Source organism: Triturus cristatus, chromosome 5_2, assembly GCF_964204655.1.
Source record: "Triturus cristatus chromosome 5_2, aTriCri1.1, whole genome shotgun sequence".
Lineage (NCBI taxonomy): Eukaryota > Metazoa > Chordata > Amphibia > Caudata > Salamandridae > Triturus > Triturus cristatus.
The window spans coordinates 473860672-473882252 of record NC_140588.1 but is presented as its reverse complement, the minus strand read 5'-3'; the positions used below and the strand labels follow the sequence as shown (position 1 = coordinate 473882252).

At 40.9% G+C, this 21581-nt stretch overlaps 1 protein-coding gene across 11 annotated transcripts in view; it reads right to left on the bottom strand.

Annotated features, from left to right (window-relative positions):
• AMPH (amphiphysin) overlaps positions 1-21581 on the bottom strand; it is a 951873-nt gene that overhangs the window by 321056 nt on the left and 609236 nt on the right. For all 11 annotated transcript variants that reach the window (XM_085607441.1, XM_085607443.1, XM_085607442.1 and 8 more), the window contains exon 5: positions 11309-11404. In XM_085607441.1, coding sequence (XP_085463567.1) covers positions 11309-11404 — 96 coding nt within the window. The remainder of the gene's footprint in view (positions 1-11308; positions 11405-21581) is intronic.

The window sequence follows — 21581 nt, the reverse complement described above, 5'->3', positions numbered from 1 at the left end:
AGTTGTCCAATTCCTGGTAATGGATGACTGTTGGAACCCTTTATATCCAACCTCTCTCGGCACCCAGCAAGCTCCATCGAAGGACCAAGAGAGAGATACTTTCATCCTTGACTTTCCCGTCCATCTGTTTTAGTATTTGGGGCCCAGTAAATGCAACAACACCTACAATCCTACGACTTCTGCATATTTCCAGGTGTAAATTAGAAAGGTTCTGTGAATTCCAGAAAGTTGTAAATCTTCACCCATCCATTGTCGGAAACCCCCAGGTGCAGTTTTACAACTTTCTCTGAATCAGGCCGAAGATATTTGACTTTGTCATTTCTTCTTTAACCAAAGGATGCATCATTGTTGCTTGGAAACATTAGAAAAAATAAAAAAAATTACAATCCACTACTTGGTGTATTTCTAAAATACCTCCAGTAGGAAGGACTTCAATTTAGAATAGGTGTGGGCAAAATGTTTATTTCTACTATTCACCAAGTGAAACCCCTTTTTCCTCTGATTCACTTTGGCCTCCACATCAACACATAGAAACAGGCACTATTGAGCAGCAGTAGTTAAGGATTCCTGTGAGATTTCCAGCTGTCATTCTCCACAAGGGAAATTCCACTCTTGGGGTGGTGCAACCAGTGAGAATAGTTGCAACAGAAACTAGAGTTTTGATTTGTTGAAAAGCAGCCGAACAGAATTGCTGAAACCAACTATGTATCAGCAATTTCGATTGGTTGCTCTTTGACTAATCAGAATGTGTTGTGTTAGCACCACTCTAATTAGCCAGGCAGTCATTTGGAATTTTTGTAAACAGCCTGCATCTCCCTGGCTTCTTTTGTAGCTCAGAGAGTTATGGGCAACCCAAACACAAGCTTTTGTCGATTTTTGGTGCAGACACATGCACCACATGTTTTTATTAGGCCTGGGCAGAGTTCTGCTACGGGGAACTCCACAAAGTGCTGAAAAAGCTCCGCCATGCTCCACAGAGTTCCGCAAGTGGCTGAGTGTGGTAAGTCATGCTGCTTGCCCTGACTTTCAGCATCAGGAGTTTTTCCCATGCTGTGAAATCAGCACTAATGGCACCATGTGCAGGGAAAGAGGGTGCTACTTCTTTCTGCCGCTTGAGTAGATGTTCTACTCTAGCAGCAGCTTTCTCAACGCGAGGGGCTAGTTTCCCAACACGAGTGGTAGCGATCTGCCGCGATCGCCCACGTTGAGAAATCTCACTGGGAAATGGTCTAGCATATGATTTCCTCTCACTCACCAACTTAACATTGGCGAGTCGTGCGAAGGAAAAACCCTGCTCTGTGCCACTTCATGGTGTTTTGCGGAACTCTGCACTCCATGTAGAATGGCTAAACTCCATGAACTCTGCCAGCAGAGCAAAATTCATTGCTCACCCCTAGTTTTTCTGCAAGCGGCCTAAACATATCCTAATTTGTAAAAGAATAAATGCTGGAGCGCAATATTTTGCTCAGAAGCCTGCAGACGCTGCTTTTCAAGGTTAGAGTATTGAATACCAAGGTTGCACAGTCTTATTACACCTCATGACTCTTTAATGCACCACCAGACAGTCCTGGTATCTTCATCTCACTCTTGTAGGTTCTTTTTCATCCCTGCTTTCTCCCTTTTTCCTTCTTTCTCCTCCTCCCCTTCACCCTTGTTGTGTTTTTCTCTATCTTGCTCTGGACCAAAGGGTGTTAAGGAAAAATGAGTGCCAGTGTGCCCCACCTCCAACCACCGGCCCAAATTACGCACTGGGTCTAAACAAAAATTGGAGCCCACTTCACCACATTTTTAGGAGACAGCTTTACCTATCCCTAACCATTGTTAAAATTTGCAAACATCTTATGACATTTTTTCCATGGGCTGCAATCATCACTGATTTTAGTTTAGTAGAGAAGTGAGGTTTGGAGTCTTCCATCTGAGGATTGATTTTAGATTATTTTCAATGTACCCATGAAGAACCACCTACATAGCTGGAAAGATCCTGAGTTCATGCATGGGTTGCTGGCCCAGTCCAGATTTGTGCTTTGCATTCTGGGACTTTTAGTACTTATTTTTTAATGGGTTTAAACCAGCATACAGGTCCCAGAATGTAAATAAAAAACTTGGATTGGAGAAAATAGCCATGCATAGATTTAAGCAATATAGAATGCCTACTGAATGGAAGAACCCTACACATGTATGAATAATTCACATTTAAAGGACCGCCAATGTGTGTATAATTCGTAAAGACTATTAACTTATGCATGCCAAACAAGGGAGACAAATACCAACAATTAGGATCCTAACAAGGCCATGGGATTCAGCAAAAGAGCATCCCTTTAAAGATTCACCACACACAGTGTTCACTTAATTCGACATGATTACTGTGTGGTTGTATCCATTTTAATCCACAATGTACTCATTTCAATCAAACTCCTTCAAGTGCTTTGAATCCGCCGCAGGGCAGCATCAGGCCTTATACAAAATGAGCAAATGGAACATGATAAATAGTTGCTTTCATTGCCGATCGATTGCAGATTGACTGATCTCACACTAGCCACACTGATGAAAGCCCGCAATGCAAATAGAAAGCTGGTCATGTCCCACTTTTAATGTTATTCTACAGGATGTGGTGACAGCTAACATCATGTTCAAATGTTTAGGTGATGATTTTGTGATATTATTTGCTGAATACACAAATATATCTAGTAATTTTGGAGAAAGGGTTGTAATTCCCCTATAAGAGGTGGCATTAAAAATACTTGACTTATTGCGAGCAACGTAGTTTATGATGATTTGAAATGTGCATTTAATAAACTGTGACTTGCAGCAACATAGTGCCCAGCGTGTTTTTAGCGTTACTGCAGAGAATTGGCACAATATGGATAAAATCATGCTGACTGCAGTGGAAAACTTTAAGGCTGCACCAATGTAATTATGCGCCTCTGCCGATCTCTGTATGTTGGCCCCTGTTCAATGGTATCTGACGGCATATGTATAATTCATGCTCGCATTAGCAGACAGGTTCCCAGAATCAGGGTTTTCAGCCTTATGCAGCACTTCTGAAAATGTCTGCAGTAATTTCTCAGTGAATTACTGGCAGGGCACCGAAGCAGGAGAAACACTAACTCCCTTTGCATCATGGGCCAAGGTAAAAAGTAAGTGATTTCTTTTTACCAGTAAACAACAACCTGAAGGAAATGGCCAGGGAATTGATTTTTCACACTTTGTGTGATGTAAAGTTTGGCCCATTATCAAAGAGTTTCATTGTGCATTGATTAACATAATTAAATATGATGGGCACTGGTATGAATTTATTTAGCCTTTTCACGATCTCACTGCACCATATGGCTACACATTTGCAAGAAACAGTTTTTACTGGAACCCAGTGCATTCTAAAATAAACTGCCTATTGCTACTACCTCGTAGAAGCGCAAGGGGCAGTTAAAAGATTCTTATTTTGAAAAGGTAATTTTCAATTTTGGCTCGAAGATTGTTTTCTTGAAAAGGTCATTTTTTGAACCATCCCAGAGGCTCATCTTTCACCTTGTTACAGCTTATCTCACCAACCACCCCTGGAAGCGGAAGTTGCATCCTCCGCATTCCACTCTGATGCAACTCACGGCAGAACATTCTAATTCAAGGCTGTTTATTTCCACAACATAATACCCACATGACACTGAAATTTCCATAAAGAACAACCGAACTATGAATTCCCTCATGAACTGTTCATATTATGGAGGATGACAAGTTTGGTCGATCTATAAGCGATCCCACTTCTGACAGGTATGTTGAGTGCTGGCCTGGCTTTTGACCAGGCTCTCCACTTAAAAAAGGGTGATGCACATGGAATCAAAGTGCTGAGCCTGGCCAAGGACCAGGTCCTTCACCCACAGATCACCATTGCGTTTGAGAGAGGGGGGTAAATCCAAGGCCTGGTAAAACCAGAAGTTGGCTTTGACCTCGGCAATCTTTCACACTTGATATGAAGGTGTAAGTAGCACATTTGGGATTTCTGATTGTGTTCCTTCCATAACTGGTGAATTTCAGTGCTTTTGGATTTTGTGTGACCATAATGTTCCTTTAACTGACCATCTGTATAGGAATTTCTATTTTGTTTTTAATATAAATGCTATTTCTATACCGATTGGTGAACGAAGTGTAAAGTTATTTGGTGTGAAGGAAAAGTGTGGTTTTATAATATCGGTCTCTCCACAAAAGATATCTGTGATACAAAGAGAATGGCAAAGAAAAAACATTTCTCATTCGGTGATAAGAGTGGCCCAGGATCCATATCATGGACCTAGAAAAAAGAAATCTAATATATCGCATCCAAGGCTCTTACTGTTGTCAGGAAATAGTTCTTTACATTCTCTCCCTTTTGTTGTAAGCATATATTTTAGGTCAAACCAAAATATTTGCTGTTTGTTACAAGAAAAACAGAATTGGGCTAGAGTTGACAGGAAGGTATCTCTTTACTCACAATTTGACCTTTGTTTTTTTTGTAAATCATTCTGATTTATATGAAATATCTGTAGTACAGAAAATGTGTCAGGTTGCTAGAGAATATAATAATTATCCAAATTATTCAATGTCATTGGAAGAGAGAGGAATTTTCCCATCATGTCCTTCTTTAGCTGAAGATTCAGATCCTGCAGATCTAAGATATTGGATTGACTGGTCAAGTAATTATTCCACAGTCATGTACTACATCCAGTTAGGTCTTAATAATTGAAACCTGAGCTTAACACTTGTTAGCTGTAGCACAGAGCAAACAGGCTTAACTTAGGAGAAATATGTAAAGATTTATCAGTACCAAAACAATTCAAAAGTAGAAAACACAATAAAAATCCCACTACCCTTTCTAAAAATAGAGTACATTTTAATGAACCATTAGGCACCAAAACAAGAAAAAAATGACGTAGGGAACCAGATATAAGATTTTTCAAAGGTTAAGATCGTTCTAGGGACAAGAAGCACAAAGGGCCAACAGCGACCATGTGGTCGCGCTAGGCTGGGTTAAAATCAAAAGTTATGGTTGACCCCAATAGGACGCAGGTTGGATACAGGGACCAGGTTCCTCCTGCTGGAAAGTTTACGTTTGGACTTAGTACTTTTCTGATGAACCTCATCGTCGATTGGGTTTTTGGCAGGTCAGGCTGCAGGCTGGATGCAAAGAGGGGCTCATAAACAGCAGCTGGCTTAAGCGCAAATCCTTGGTGGGAGCCTCTGCTCCGGTGGGAAGTTCGAGGCTCTTGATGGCAAAGGCAGGAAAACATATAGTGGGGAAATTCTTAGGAAATCAATATCTTTTCAGTGGGGCAAACCAGCAAGTTGAGTACGACTGGCAGTTTGAACTAAGCGGCTGTAGCTTGGTGGCTGTCTAATAGTTGCCTCTGATTCTTTTGGAAAACAGTTCCCAAAACGTTTCTATATGTTCAATCCTGCATTTCGGAATGGGGAAAGAGTACACTCTAACACCAGCTAAGGGGCCAGGACCTTCTGGGTACCACTTGGGGGCTGCGACTCAGTCTCCCAGAAGCCAGGGACCTGGGCAAATACAGTTGGAAATGGTCAGCTGGGCTCATAAGAAACTTGGGGTTCTTCCAGCTTTTGTATTCCTGGAGCTGAATACGAGGGTACCCATGGCATTAACTTGTCTGCCATCGGTACAAGTGGAGAGCCGGTCCAGCTCTTGGGGTTTCTCTACTCCGGTTCAACAAGTGCAGTCCTTTTTCTATCTTCCACAGGTCCTGAGGTGTTCCAAAGAGGGTAAGGAGGTTGCCATTCTCATGTACAGTAAAAGACACACAATTGATAGACGGAATGCAGAACCAATCATAACATTCACCCCAAGAGATCTGGGTTAAATCCATCATTCTTTTGCTCACCATGCCACCCCAGTTTAGACCTGGCCATACGCAAATCAGTCTTGACCCTGAGCATTATGGGAACAGTCCAGCCCGAACTGCCAAGCCATGTCCTCCCTGGACCAGAAACAAGCATCCTAGGACCGTTTTCGGGGTTTCACCCCTCTTCAGCCAGGATAGCTTGATTCCAGTGGCACAGTGAGCCCCGGACCCACGTCTGGGCATACCCGGTGCACTTAGGGCGAGGAAGCAAAAGACATACAATTGAGCATAGAAACGATGGATTTAGGCCCAGATCTCTGTACTGGGGTGAATGTATGACATTGTTCTGCATTCTGTCCATTAATTGTTGTTTTTGCATTTGTCACCCCACGAGATGGACGGGTATGCCCAGATGTGGGTCCCGTGCTCTCCATGCCACTGGAATCAAGCTATCCTGGCTGAAGAGGGGTGAAACCCTAAAACCGGTCCTAGGATGCTTGTTTCCAGTCCAGGGAGGACCTGGCTTGGCAGTTCGGGCGGAGTTACATCTACTTGTGACAGGGTAGGCACCTTTTGAAGTTAAATTAAGTTCCTGGGCCAACTCAGATGGCCATCATGTCGGGGGGAACCTCTCCCCACATCCAAGCCTTTTGTCCACTGCTGAGAGTAATACACATCTCACCACAGGAGAGCCATTAACAGTCAGATGACACTGAACACTGGTGGAAAGGAATGTATGTCTTAGGCAGGAAAATGCCAGCTTTCTAAAAGTTTGATAACTAACAAGGAATTGACCCTGTTTAATGTCAGCAAAGCTAGACACTATTATATTTCCAAGCACCAGTACTGACTACACAGCGATTTCAATTTGTGATCCCCCAACTTAATTATTGTGATCACCCTTTAATTATCACATTGTACATGGAAAATTAGCCATTCCACATATACCTGTCGATGACAGGGGAGAAACATCTTCAAGTAACAGAGCACAAAATCATACAATACATCTCCCACAACAAATAGACATCAACGCATTGAAGCTACTATGAAGTGATAACCACAGCATGTGACCATTCAGTTTATTTTGCACCAATCATTCCCTGTCAAACTATAATTCTCTTTTACATAGGCAAACTCCCTAGGTGTCAAGCTGCCAACGCATTTAAATAGTGTCCAATGGCAAAATTCTTCATGCCCGTTAGATACTGACGAGAACCCAATGCATCAGCAGCTTGTCACCTAGGGAGTGTGCCTAAGTAAAAGAGAATTATAGGCTGACAGGGAATGAATGGTGCGAAATAAATGGAATGGTCAGATCCTGTGAGGCCTTAAATTAAAAGAAAGGTTGAATTAACACTCCTAGGTTAGAAACTAATTCAGCAGGGGCTGAGTAAGGACATTTCACTTTGTGCCCCTTTTGGATTCTTCCAATTTCAGAACTGGTTTATTGATCGTTACATGTTGTCCTTCATGTGTTTTAATGTATGGTTTATCAATTCATAGTAGTTTCAATGCGTTGATGTCTATTTGTTGTGGGAGATGTAATACATACTTTTGTGTTCTGTTACATGAAGATGTTTCCCCTCTGTCATTGACAGTTATATGTGGAATGGATCATTTTTGATGTACAATGTGAGAATTAAGGGTGATCACAATAATTAAGTTGTGGGATCACAAATTGAAATCATTGTGTTGTCTTAACAGAGTCAGTCAGTCGGAGGCTTCCTCCCAACGAGGCAAAGCGTGGGGTAGGTTCCCGACACCTGTTTTCCAGAAAAACTCATGACGTTAACTTTTGTAACGATTGTTGCTCTGCCTAACTGTTGATGAGGCGTGACATGAACCCGAATTGGATTTGTCACATAATGTGTATTATCAAGGTACCTCATTGAAAGGTCATCAGAGTGATTGGTTTATTTTCCATATCCAACCACCTGTGTAGATAGTGCATCAAGATAGGTCCTGAAGAATTGCCGAGTGATTTACACACATATGGCAAGAAACATGTTAACCATGACTAAACACATATAGACACCTCCGACCATTATAATCGGCGGTATCCCTATTCTGGTTTTAATTGAGATGAGTGGGCTCGCAGATTAAATTCATTTTGGAGCACCACCTTGCCTAATTTTATTTCTCCTCACATGACCTCACATCTACACCACTAGACCCCTCACACGCACCTCACCTATACGGCTTGGGAAAAGATCTCCGACAAAGTGCTCCTCATAGGGTGCCCATCAGGCTTTGCAGCGCCGGCCTGACGAGGAGCAAGCCTATGATGAAGCCAAATGGTGGTGTGAGGGCCCCACTTCCCAAATTGGGAGACACCCACACTCCACTACTGAGTAAGGGTGTTGACCAACCTAGCCTCCTTCTCTTCTTTCCCCACCCTACAGGGACTGCATACTCCTTTGGTGCTACATCGTATTTATTGGGGCCTGTTTGCTGGACCTAAATGCGCCCCTTCTCCCTCATTTGTATTGAGTACTTGAAACATCTAACAAGTTAATTATTATTATTATTTGTCTATGATGATTTCTTTTTATTGTTACATATTTTAAAGTGATATTCGTTCATAACTGGGAAAATTCACATCATTCTGTTTAAATATTGGTATTAATTTCTCACACTGTGTAAGTTTCGAAATACATCACCTTGCACAACTTATTCACTGCTTCTAAGAAACATTCTCTTGTTAGGGAGCTGGGCTGGGGTGAGACATCTATTGTACATAAAAGCATTGGAACACTACTTAACTGGTTAAAAGGTCTTGCCCATGTCAGCCAAACCTAATTCATCAATTGCTGCAAATGTTCTGAGCTCCAGTGGTAGCAGAAGTGACTAATTTGTAAAAAAAAAAAAAAAATGCTGGGGCCCTAAGCTTTCCTTAGGAGCTCATCTCCTGTGTTGCGGAATACTCAATACCAGGGTTGCCAAATAGCAAGCCAGCCTGCTGTTGATTGCAACTCCTACCTCTTTCGGTCACCACCCTATGCTTCCTGTCTCATTAGCTCACTCTTGCTGGTTCTTTTCCATCCCTGCTTTCTCTCTTTGTCACAGTTTTCCTATCTTTCTCTTCCTCCTCATTCCACCATATTTTTACCTCTCTTGATCTGGGTCGAAATCAAATGATGAAGCATAAGTCCTAGTCCCCAAAACTGAAAGCCATTGCCCACCGCCCACAACCACAGTCACAAAATTAAGCACTCGGTAGCAAAAATGACACCAAATGTCCTTCAATGCCCGATTTCAAGAAATTGCATGACTTGGCCTTTAACCCAAATAACAGGTCAATAGGTGCTTTATTCCACTTTAGGACTATTAGGTGCAGAGAATTCAGGGCTGCAAGCTCACCACAGGTTTAGCCTCTGACACCACATGCAGTTCAGCAAGATGCAGCTCTTGTGTTGAAACGGTATTGCTGGACTAACTGCATTGACACATCTGGGGGCATACTCATTATTATTTCACACAATACAGTGGATCAAGGGAACTTGCTGCACTGTGTTGCATTTAAGGGAGAGAGCATAAATGCCCCATATCTACAAAGATAGTACTTTCCTTGTGCTGGCGCATTGTGTGCTGCTTAGCACCAACAAAGCCCCCTTGTACCATATTGCAAGGGTGTCTGTGTAACAGGTAGGATTGTTTTTGTGCAGGAAGGACATCTTCCAGCACAAAACTATCCTTAGAGACATATTCTTCTTTTTATGTGTGCTACATAATGCAGAATGCATAGAAAGAGGAAGCAACGGTACGCCTCTGTCAAGTAGGCAAGCCATTTTGGCACAAACCCAGGTTTACAAGTATTTGTTAATCTGGCTTTGCATTAAAATACATGGGAGGATGCATGGGAATGCTCATGCTTCACCCATGTAAGGGCTGCCCAATGCAAAATAATGCAGGGCAGCGCTAAGCACTGGGTTTCATTACTTCGTATGCACTAAACCACGCAAAGTGGGTTTGCATGGATTAATTTATGCCACAAATTATTTTGTATTGGGGCTTTGCCACAAAAATGATGCAACCCCAATACAAAATCATAGTAAATCTGGGCTATTATGTGCAAGTGGTTGGAAACAGTATTAGCTCCAATTCAATTCTGTTATGCAAAGAGGTTAGGGAGCAAAGACAGAAACAAGTAACAGATTGAAAAACAAGCATTTGCAATGCAATCGATCTCGCCTTTGGGACCTTATATGTATTTAGCTATGCAGCACATTAGCCTGGGTGCTAAAACATCTACTGTTCTTTAACATGGAGGGAAAGTAAGCACCAAACTGTGTGACACGCCAGGTATTGGAACACATGGAGAGAAATATTGCCTTTCAGTGGAAAATGGTATAGTCCAAAACTCAGTTTTTAATATAAAATCAGGGACTTCAGTGGTCATATCACTGAAAATACAAGATTTGAAATAAATATTATTGTCTGTGGGTGCTCATGGAAGACAATTTCTAAGGACTGGAATCTAGAGAATGCTAAAGTGATTCTGGTATTTTACTGACCTCTGCTGGTCGTTTCTTTATCAAGAAAGTTAAATAGAGACAGTTGCCAGAAAAATAAAAAAAAGAAAGTCTCTTAGCAGAAAGCAATTCTGGTATTTTACTGACCTCTGCTGGTCATTTTTTATCAAGACAGTTAAATAGAGGCAGTTGAATAGAAAAAAAGGCCCTAAGCGGAAGAAGACAAGTCCTAAGGCTGATCTCCAGAGCCCACATAGTACATACACATATAAGTATATAATAAGTATATACTAAATTATATACAAGAGGTCTCGAATGATCGACCTAAAAAGAGACTAGGCCTGTTATCATGGAACAGCTGCCCTTCTAATTCAGAATGAAACTAGAAAACAACCACGTTTAACACATTGCTCGAACTTTCGTTTGATACTTTTCAATTATTTAAGGATATTGTTAGAATTTAATAATTTTCTTTCTGATTGGAGGAATTCTAAGCATTGATATTTGCAATATTTTGTGTACACCCCTAATCCAAGCATAATTCTTTTGATTGAGCATTTGTGAGCTCAATTTATACCCCCGTTCAGATCTGAATTAGCTGTAATATGTAAGTACAGAGAAAAGATCGAACTATTTCTCAAAATTAGTGGAATTTTCTGAAATATTTAACTACGTCATTAATTTTACTGACTGATTGTGTGGCGTTTTCTATCACAATACCCATTGCAGCGAATAATATAGTCTCCTATTCTAAATTGGCCACCATTTTGTTAACTACTAATTAAGCTTCAAGAATTTCTAGTACTATTACTTTGTATTCAGCACAAGATGTGTGTAATACTATCATTATTGTGAACAGCTATGCTGTTTTACGGTGTCTTGAAGTTATTACAATGCGGCGGAGTAGTTTGTGCCTACAAGTGGAACTTAGTTAATTATTTGCAGAATGCACTAATTTCTTTACTCATTTTTAACAAATTGAATGTTTCACTAAATTTACCATACTTTTATGTCCGGGAATTGTCCGAGGTACGTATCGAGGGTCAACAAAGCCCCGTCCACTAGCTTTTGGTGAAAGTCTTCCCAGAGCACATCACATTTCTGAAAAGAAAGAAGGATATTGTAAGCACTAGAGAACTGAGCGACAAGCATCAAATGCAGAAATACAGTTCCTTCCACCATGAATGATTGAGTCTGCAGGAATAAGGAAGTAAGACTGCTGTATATGTAACGCTGCAAGACTTTTTGTCAAAGGTTGGTAAACATTGCACTGGTAACGGCTTCGCTGGCATAAGTACATCAGAGCAGAGACATGTTAAGAACCACCTAAGTCTCTAAAAAAGTCCATGGTCAAGTGACCACAACTACACTAGACAATACCACCAAGCCCCACCTGCCCCGCCACCAGAATATCTTTGAAAACCACACATCTCTGCCCAGAACAGTCTAAGAAAGAACCCACAGCCCAGTGTGGATAATGTCAAGTGATTGGTTAATCCACCATAAAAAAAACTTCCATTCAGGATAGTGGATAAAGCAGCATAGACACCAGGCAGATAGGAGTCATGACTACTGTGCCATCACCCACTCCCAACAAACTCCAACCTGACAAGCTTGGTCATGTACACCCTAAATACTTTCATGGTGTCCTCACTGGAAGATCCTGAAGTCATGATACAAGAAGAGTAAACCTCCTGACTTTCTAACATCAAGTTCATCACCATCATGATCCTATTGTACATCACTCTGTGCAATGATCGCATAAACAACACCGTCCCAAAAACACACACACATCTAATGTCACCATCATTCATATCTGACATATCACTTATTGGATAATTGGCACAATATTGTTGTAAAAATATTGTTGACAAACATATTGTGTCAAAAATGTCGTTTACCTCAATATCGCATTTCTATACTTATAATAGTAAGTTAAAACATGTTCCAAAAATATATATCGTTGACACTAATATCATTAAAAAACATACACAAATATTGATTTTGAATATCAATATACAGTTTAACGTTGTACATCTACAATATTATCATATATAAAGTTAATATAATGTAAATTAATCAATTCAACTAATATTTAATACAATATATAAATATATATACTTATATAAAAGCACACATATCTGTGTGTTTGTATATATATATATATATATATATATATATATATATATATATATATATATATATATATATTTATTTTCCAAAACACGAGTCCACCAGCCGTTGCACCTCAGCGCTGCAGGTGCTTGCTCAGCGCACGGGGGATTGCGCGTTTTATTCCACAAAATGGGTTCTCTTATACATAGAACCTTTCCAACAGAGCGCACTCCTGAGCCATCTACGTTGTCCAAGCAAAATCTTCAATTTATTTAAGTCGTTTCTGCATCAAAGTTAACAAACGCGTTTCGGCGTTACCGCCTTCGTCTGTGTCAACTTGACAGTTTTACATTGTGAATTTAAATAAAGGTGTGCTATACAACTCATAGACATAGAAAGTGATTCGTGATTCTCAAAAATAAAACAAAAAATAAACGTTACATTACTGTGGCGGCCATATTGTAAGGGTCTATTAAACGGAGATTTGACCAAATTCATATTGATACAACATTTTACTTATCTAATACAATCCTCTATCATTGTTCTCAAATTATTTAAATTATGATACAGGAAAAAAGAATTTGTTACCAACCAATTCGTAACGGTCACTTAAGCCAAAGTTTTTCACTACAATAATCATTCTGCATGACAACGTCATAAGCGGAATTTTTTTTCATATTCCGCTATTTTGAATCTCCAAAGTTTCTAGCCTTACTTCAAGCCGCCGTACCATCATTACGCCCTGTATGGGCCAACCTCGCAATCTAGCTTATCTGCCTGTTTTCATTTTTTGGTCATTTAAAATGGTGAACACAGATTAATTTCAGTTAACAACCTTTACGTATATATCTGTATGAATACGTATTTCATTTACGAAAAGAGTTCTCCTTCCAATTAACATTTCTTTACAATTACACTTGGTTTGCTCGATAGCCCTTGTCACTAAGTAGCCATAACTGTTTTTTACCACCCCATAACTCTTACTCAAGAACACATTGTACAGTATTGCACATAACTGGGATCAAGCTTTAGCCTATGTGGACCCACATTTCTTCTTCATTGTTAAGTCCTCTCGGCATTTTTGTTTGAAGCTTGATGATATATTTAGATTCCAGTGTGCGCAGTTTACTCACATGATCTCCTCCCCTCTCAGATTTTACAATCTGATCTAGGCAGAAGAAGGTGAGAAGATTACTGTTGCTATTATGTTCCATCTCGAAATGACGTGCAACAGGATAGTTGTGATCCCTGTTATTTATCGCCCTAAGGTGTTCTAGGACTCTTTTTTTTGTGGGATGGATAGTACTACCCACATATTGTTTACCACAGGGGCACACTAAACAATAGACCGTATAGTCTGAGTTACAATTTAAGAGTTTTGAGATGGGGGTTTTCATCTTTTTCCCCGGTATAAGGTAATCTTTTACTTTATGGCTGTTTTTACATGCCTAGCATTTCATGCAGGGAAAAAAACCCTTAATAGCTGCTATTTTCTTCTTTTTAGGTTCATAGTGACTTCTTACCAAATGATCTTTGAGGGAACTGCCTCTTCTATATGTTACTAAGGGATTGTCTGGTAGTGCTTTTCCCACTACGTTGTCAGATTTCAGTATCTTCCAATTTTTTCTGAGAATTTGGGACATCTGTGATGATTTCTCAGTAAAATTGGTGATGACCCTGATGTTCTCGTCTCTACTTTTTTCCTTGTCCAAGAGTAGTTGATTTCTCTCTATGGCGTTGCATTTGATTTCAGCTTTATCTAATATGCCTCTACAATAGCCTCTTTTCTGAAATCTCGATTTGGCCTGACTAATAGCCTTGTTGCATTCTGAGGGGATGGAACAGATACGTTTCATCCTAAGGAATTCACCTAGGGGAATATTGTTTACCACACTTCTAGGATGACAGCTCCCTGCATGCAGGATGGTATTTCCTGCTGTTGGCTTCCGGTAGAGGGCTGTTTCTATATTATTTCCTTCGATATAGACCCTCAGATCTAGGTAAACAACCTCTTTGTTACTAATGCAACTAGTAAATTGTAAGTTCTGGTCATTCACATTCAGGGCTTTGATGAACTCCTCTGCATCGCTCTGTGGACCGCGCCACAAGATGAAGAGATCATCAATGTACCGCGTCCACAGAACGATGCTGTCCATCCATCTTTCATTGGTACCCGTCCAGGCTACGTGCTTCTCCCACCAGCCCACGAACAAGTTCGCGTATATGCATATTGGATTTGTAAAATACCATCCAAGCTAACATGGAATGCATAAAATCAATACATGATATGTATTTCACTCTTATCAGTGCTCTTCAGAGAGTTATAGCTTTGTTCAGACATAAAGGAGCACCCAATGTCAAAACAATACCCTTTCAGGCTTAAAGTGCTGTGTAATTATGCAAAAAAGAAAGCTCTGGTACCCAGGGTTAAGTGAGGAGCAGCTCCTATATAGAGAACCCTACAACACCAGCGACACTGTTTTTCTAGCATCGTTTTTTTAAGCATAGTACTGGCACAGTGCTATCCACGCTAAGCTAGAAAAGGACAAAACGTATTGCCATTTTTACAGCAAAAACTTTAACCATAGGATTATCTACTGCCATCCACACCAAGCTGTAAAATGACAAAATCGTTTTATCACTTCAGGTGCAGTATTACAACTTTGGATTGGTAACATACCACCCAAGCCAACCTGGAATGAAGAAAAGCAACCCCTGACGCATGTTTAGCTCTTATTAGAGCTCTTCTAAGAAGTATTGCTGTGTCCAGACACAAGCGGGCATCCAGTACCAGCCAAAACAATACCCCTTCAGGCTTGTGCCTAGAGTTGTATAAGGCTTTTGTCATTAAATACTATTCCCATTCCACTTTATACAAAAGTAGGGGAAGTGTTGTTCTTTGGAGAGGTTACATTTACTATTCCTGCTCCAGCCTGTGCAACAGTAGACAAAGAATTGGACTTTGGAAGGGTTAGATTCACTATTCCTACTCTAGTTCGTGCAACAGTAGGAAAAGTGTTAGACTTCAGAGGGGTTAGATTTACTATTCTCATTTCAGTCAGCGTAACAGTTGCGAAAGTGCTGGACTTCAGAGGGGTTAAATTTACTATTCCCACTCCAAACAGCACAACATTAGGGAAACGGTTGGACTTTGTAGGGGTTAAATTTACTATTCCCACTCAAGTCTAAGCAACAGTAGGTAAAGTGCTTCCCTTCAAGCGCATTACATGTATGAATAATCCTATTAAAGTAGAAAATATATTAAACTCTAAATATAAACATTATTTTTAAGATTAAAAAAATGTATGCATTATAAATGAAAAAAATTAAATGTATAAAAAAACAGAATGAAGGGAAAATTTCAAATTACATATAAATAAATTCAACTTCCTTACCTATCAAAAAGAAGCTATCATTAGTAAGAGTTTACATTTCAATTAATACATAAAAACAATTTAAATAACAAAAGCCATAGCACAAACAAACATCCAAAAACACTTACCATAAATAAATATTAAAAAGCATACATTTAAAGAAAATTACATAATTAGTTACAAATTAATAAACTACATATAAATATCCATTAATATAAAACATATATATTTATTTTCTTCCCAAACAACTCATCCAAAATTTTTTAAACAACATTAAAAAATACATGTGTAATACACGTACAAATACTAAAATCCATTGAAAAATTAATTAAACAGTGAACAAATACAAAATCATGAATAAGTTAATTAATTCACATAGTTAGTGATCAAATAACACATAGGGGTCGATTCCGATCCTGTTTTTTTTTTCCCGTACGACTCGTATCCGTATTTTTTTACGTACGAATCGTACAAGTCCCGTACAAACGGCAAAGTACGATTCGTATGTGAAAAATACATACGAATCGCCTAGGGAAAAGTCTACGAGACGTCCCCGGACAGGTTTACATACAAATCGTAAAATTCAACTCCGGGCGCGCAAGTACGATCCGTACCGCCCGTCCGAAAACACAAGCGCATGGAAAAGGCTCCGTACGGAGCGAACTTTGTACGAGCCCTACCCCGAGTACACTTGTGCCCGGGGTACGAGTCGTACGGCCCCCCCCAGCCTCCCACCCCTCCTGCGTACGTCCGCACCATACCCCCCACCCCCGTATGTACGGCCTGTACCCCCCACCCCCGTATGTATGGCCCATACCCCCCAACCCCCCGTATGTATGGCCTGTACCCCCCACCCCCTGTATGTACGGCGCGTACCCCCCACCCACGTATGTCTGCACTGTACCCCAGGCGTACCCCCCACCCGCGTATGTCCACACCGTACCCCCACCCACGTATGTTGGCACTGTATCCCAGCCGTACCCCCACCTGTGTATGTCCGCACCATACCCCAGGCGTACCCCCCACCCACGTATGTCCGCACCGTACCCCATGCGTACCCCAATCCTCGCGTATGTACGGACAGTACATACGCGAGGATTGGGGTACGCCGGGGGTGCGGTGCAGACATACGTGGGTTGGGGGTACGCCTGGGGTACGGTGCGGACATACGCGGGTGGGGGTACGCCTGGGATATGGTGCGAACATACGCGGGTGGGGGTACGCCTGGGATACGGTGCGAACATACCTGGGTGGGGGTACGGTGCGGACATACGCGGGTGGGGGGTACGCCTGGGGTACAGTGCAGACATAAGCGGGTAGGGGGTACGAGCCAAACATACGGGGGTGGGGGGTACGGGCCGTACATACGGGGGTGGGGGGTACGGCCATACATACGGGGGTGGGGGGTACGCCTGGGGTACGGTGCGGACATACGCGGGTGGTACACCTGGGGTGCGGTGCGGACATACGCGGGTGTGGGGTACGCCTGGGGTACGGTGCGGACATATGCGGGTAGGGGGTACGCGCCGTACATACAGGGGTGGGGGGTACACGCCGTACATACGGGGGATGGGGGGTACGGGCCGTACATATGGGGGTGGGGGGTACGGGCCATACATATGGGGGGTGGGGGGTACGGGCCGTACATACGGGGGGTGGGGGGTATGGGCCGTACATATGCCATGTTGGGGTACGCACCGTACATGATGACACGTATGATGTGGGTGATGGGGAGTACATCGCGTAGCGGGCCCCCTTTTCCTCGTGCATCGCAGCGTACTTAGCTTTTCCGGCACTTTTTGACTCCCGTAAAAATATAGCTGTGCGGAGTGCTGTAGGTATGAATCGTACTTGCTGGTCTGTAAAACGCTGCCTGACTCCGTGCAGACGTCGCGTACGCGCTGTCCAGAATCGGAATTGTATGTACTTTTTAGCCGTACGGTGTTTTTTACGATTCGTACGGAAATGGTATTTCTGTACGAATCATACTTGCTGGTTTGTACGGTGGAATTCCCGGGTACGAGTCGTACGGAGAAAACGCTCCGTACGACCATTTGTACCTGGGTTTTACAGGATCGGAATCGGCACCATAACGTTAAAAAAAAAGTAACTTAATTTTGTATGACTTCCTACCATATACCCCTACAAATTCAACAGCCCGCACCCAAATATAACTAAAAGAATTCCCTATTAAAAAGATTTACATAATGAATAATCATTCAACTAAATAATCAACAATTGTTAAATAATTGTAGATTCATTGTTACTTAAATAACTTTCCACCCTATACCCCAATAAACACAGCAGGGTGCATCTAAAGTATAACCAAAATAAATCAGTATTAAGCATTTTACGTAGTTAATAATCAATTAAAACATTAAATAACAATTAATTGTTAATTGATTATTACTTAATTAGCTATCTACCCTATGCCTCTACAAACCTAGCAGCCTGTTCCTAAAATATAACTAAAATAAATCAGTATTAATAAATTTAAATAATTAGCAATGGTTTACATAATTAACAATTAATTGCTAATTAATTATTACTTAATTGACTTACCAGCCTATCACCCCTACAAACGCAACAACCCACTATGACAATATAAATTAGTATTAATAATAAAATAAAAATTATAAAGCACTTAAAACTATAAACTATATGCATAAAAAACAATAACAATTATAGAAACAATAGTAGCACATAAATTAATATATCAACTAACACACATTACAATAATTTTTATTTTTCACAACTATGTTAGTATACAAATTATGTTAAAAGCAGCGATATTCTTTAAAAACAATATTTTTTCCCAAACATGCAATACTCTTGACAATAATATTTTTGCATCACAATACTTTTGAATTACAGGATCTTTTTTCCTGATATTTCTGTTTCATGATATTTTGAACTAAAAATGTTGTCTAAATACCTCACATATCAAAGTTTATCAAGTCATGACCATACCACGTATTACCATCACACATCAGATGCTATATTCAATACACCGCAAGCACATCCTAGATGTCATCACCTACACAAAGCAGGCAGCACATCAACAACACACACAAGATCCGTGGAAGCCTTGCTGTCATCTCCAAGTCCTCCTGGTCCAGCATGCTAAAAACAGTGACGCAAACAATCATGGTTGCATATGTCAACAGCAGGGCTGGTTTTGGTGCTGGTGGCATCGGGTGCAACAATATTTGTGGCGCCCCCATGACGTCCTTGTCCACAGATTCCCTCACTACCACCCTTCAGCAGAGTCCCTCATATCTCCATAGCCCCTCTCTCACATGCATTTCATTGGTTTTTGTAGCGCTACTCATACCAGTGTAGGGTGTCTGAGCACTTTACATCGCACACACACACATTATACATAGACAGTGAATCATACATGTGTAATTCAGTCTATAGGAAATTTTACATAAGTCACTGAGGATACTAGTAGGACATACTAGTAGGCAGTATATCTTAAGATCATTTGTTCTGGAGAAGAAGAACACACTGGATTTAAAATGTACCACAGTGACTGGGGTTGGCTTTACTAAGAAGAATGTATTTCTACCCAAACGAACCCTTTTTAGCAACATTAGGATAATGAACAACTGTGGAAAAACATAAGGTTACCACCCTATTCCTAGCAGACTGAACACAGCCCTTTGATGACAGTTCATAGTTCACTGTGCTTTATTAGGATTGTAACTTATGAACTGCGAGTAACAATAGGATCTCTGTGATAAAAGCAGTAACCCACTGAGCTATCCACATAAAATACAGTTTTGCGATCTGCATAGTAAACATTCCTTGCAGCAGGCATATTAACCCTCTACGCTACTTTATGAGGCAGAACTGCCACTAGACAAAACTCAATCTATCACCAGAGTCATCTTGACATTTGTATTGTTGCCTGATAACTATCCAACACACAAGAAATTCTGCACGAGTGCTTTTATACCCATAAGTTATCTCTAAAACAGCATCCCCCGGTGTCAGCGCCAGGTGCGGCTCCACCGGTCTCACTGCCATAGAGTCGGCTCTGGTCAACAGACCATCGTTAGTTCAACTGGTACTATTATTTGAGTTATGTTATGCTCTTGGCTGCTGCGTAGCAACAGTCTGCCTTTGTAATGTCTTGTAGCAAGTTTGCTGTCTGAAGGTACAGACCCTAGTATGAGTTGTCTTGTGATCTGTTCCGGTATCTTACCATCGACAAGCCAATAGGTCTTTCTATTTTATATGTAAAAATTCTACTTCATAGTTTGGTGTGTGTGGTTGTGTCCATGGGTGAATGGATGAATGAGGGAAAGTATAAATGACTGCATGAAGTAATGAGTGCATGGATCATGGATAAGTAAGAGAGTGACCCCTTACATATAATGCATGCACTCATTTTTGTACTAATACATCCCTTCATCAACACATTGACACATTCTTGCATCTATCCGCTTACCCATCCATAATATCACACTCACAAAGTCAACATTTCACATACGCCAGACTTATTGGCTTGTTATGGTTAGACGGAAGAAGGGCAATTTCCAGTTTGGAATGTCGGTGCTTTAACAAAATGGAACAACTAATTCATCATAAAATGCCGTAATAAATTTAGATTCAGAGTTGGCTTGGTCTGTATGGCAGTCTGGTAGTTCCAGACAGCTGGGTTGACAGGGCAGTATGTGGGATAGTTTTTGGCTGTTTGTGGGCCATATAATGGTCTGATGGGATGGTTTTTACTGTTGATTTCTCCTTTATGACCACAAAAATTGCATTCAGAATACTCAAATGCATACAGTTTACCATACTTGCAAACTCCTACGCAGCATGTTTTTACATGAACAACACTGCACTGATATATAAATGGGGGCCACTTTTCAAGCTATCTGATTTGCTAATGTTGGTAACTTTTATTTTGGTGTCCAGACCTTGTTTTTGGTACCAGTCACCACTTGTTTACCATTCATTTGCTTATTACAGTGCCTTGCTTAATTGAACTTGCATTTTGAGATAATAGATACTGCAGCACAACAATCACATATATTCATGGCGTATTTTTCCTGCTTTATTACCTCAGAAACCCGGGTACCTTCTGATACAATATCAGCAATCTTCTGATGCAACTCTTTCTATATTGTACATGAATGGCCATAATCTAACTGTGGCTCAAAATCTCTAGGACTTCGGAGAGTTGTGTCAGCGCGAACTTCCAGGGAACAAAAAAGATGACAGGGTTGTAGTGTCTTGGATATTAGTAAGTAAGTGTCAGAGCGTAATGCACTGAAGGCTGATTTAGAATGTAGAGTTGGCAGTTGCACACAGACGAATAAAGATGTATAATACTAAGCTCCATGTGTGGTGTAGTCATTAGTGGGTACCAAGGCTGTTGGTGAGGAGATAAGGGATAAGTAATCCGAAGATTGACAGTAATCTCCCAGAGAGTTTGCCAAATTCCAAGCAAACTGCTGGTGTATGCCACGTGTGCCGTCATCGAAGTACAGAATCAATGCTTAATGCATGTGGAGCCAAAGCACAGCTCCAGCCGCTGTGCAGCAGCTGAAGACAATGAAAGCACTGTAAAGAATCTACATGTCGATGACGGTGAACCTGTTGGTCAGGCCATATATAAAGGTACCACACTGTCATGCAAGATAAAGTCATATGTTATACAGAGCATTACTGTCAAAGGCAGATATGTACAGATACAGAAAAGAAGCGCTAAAGACTGCAGTAGTCAAATATATCAAAAATAAATGAAGCCTTGTATGATCAAACAATTAACAAGAAAG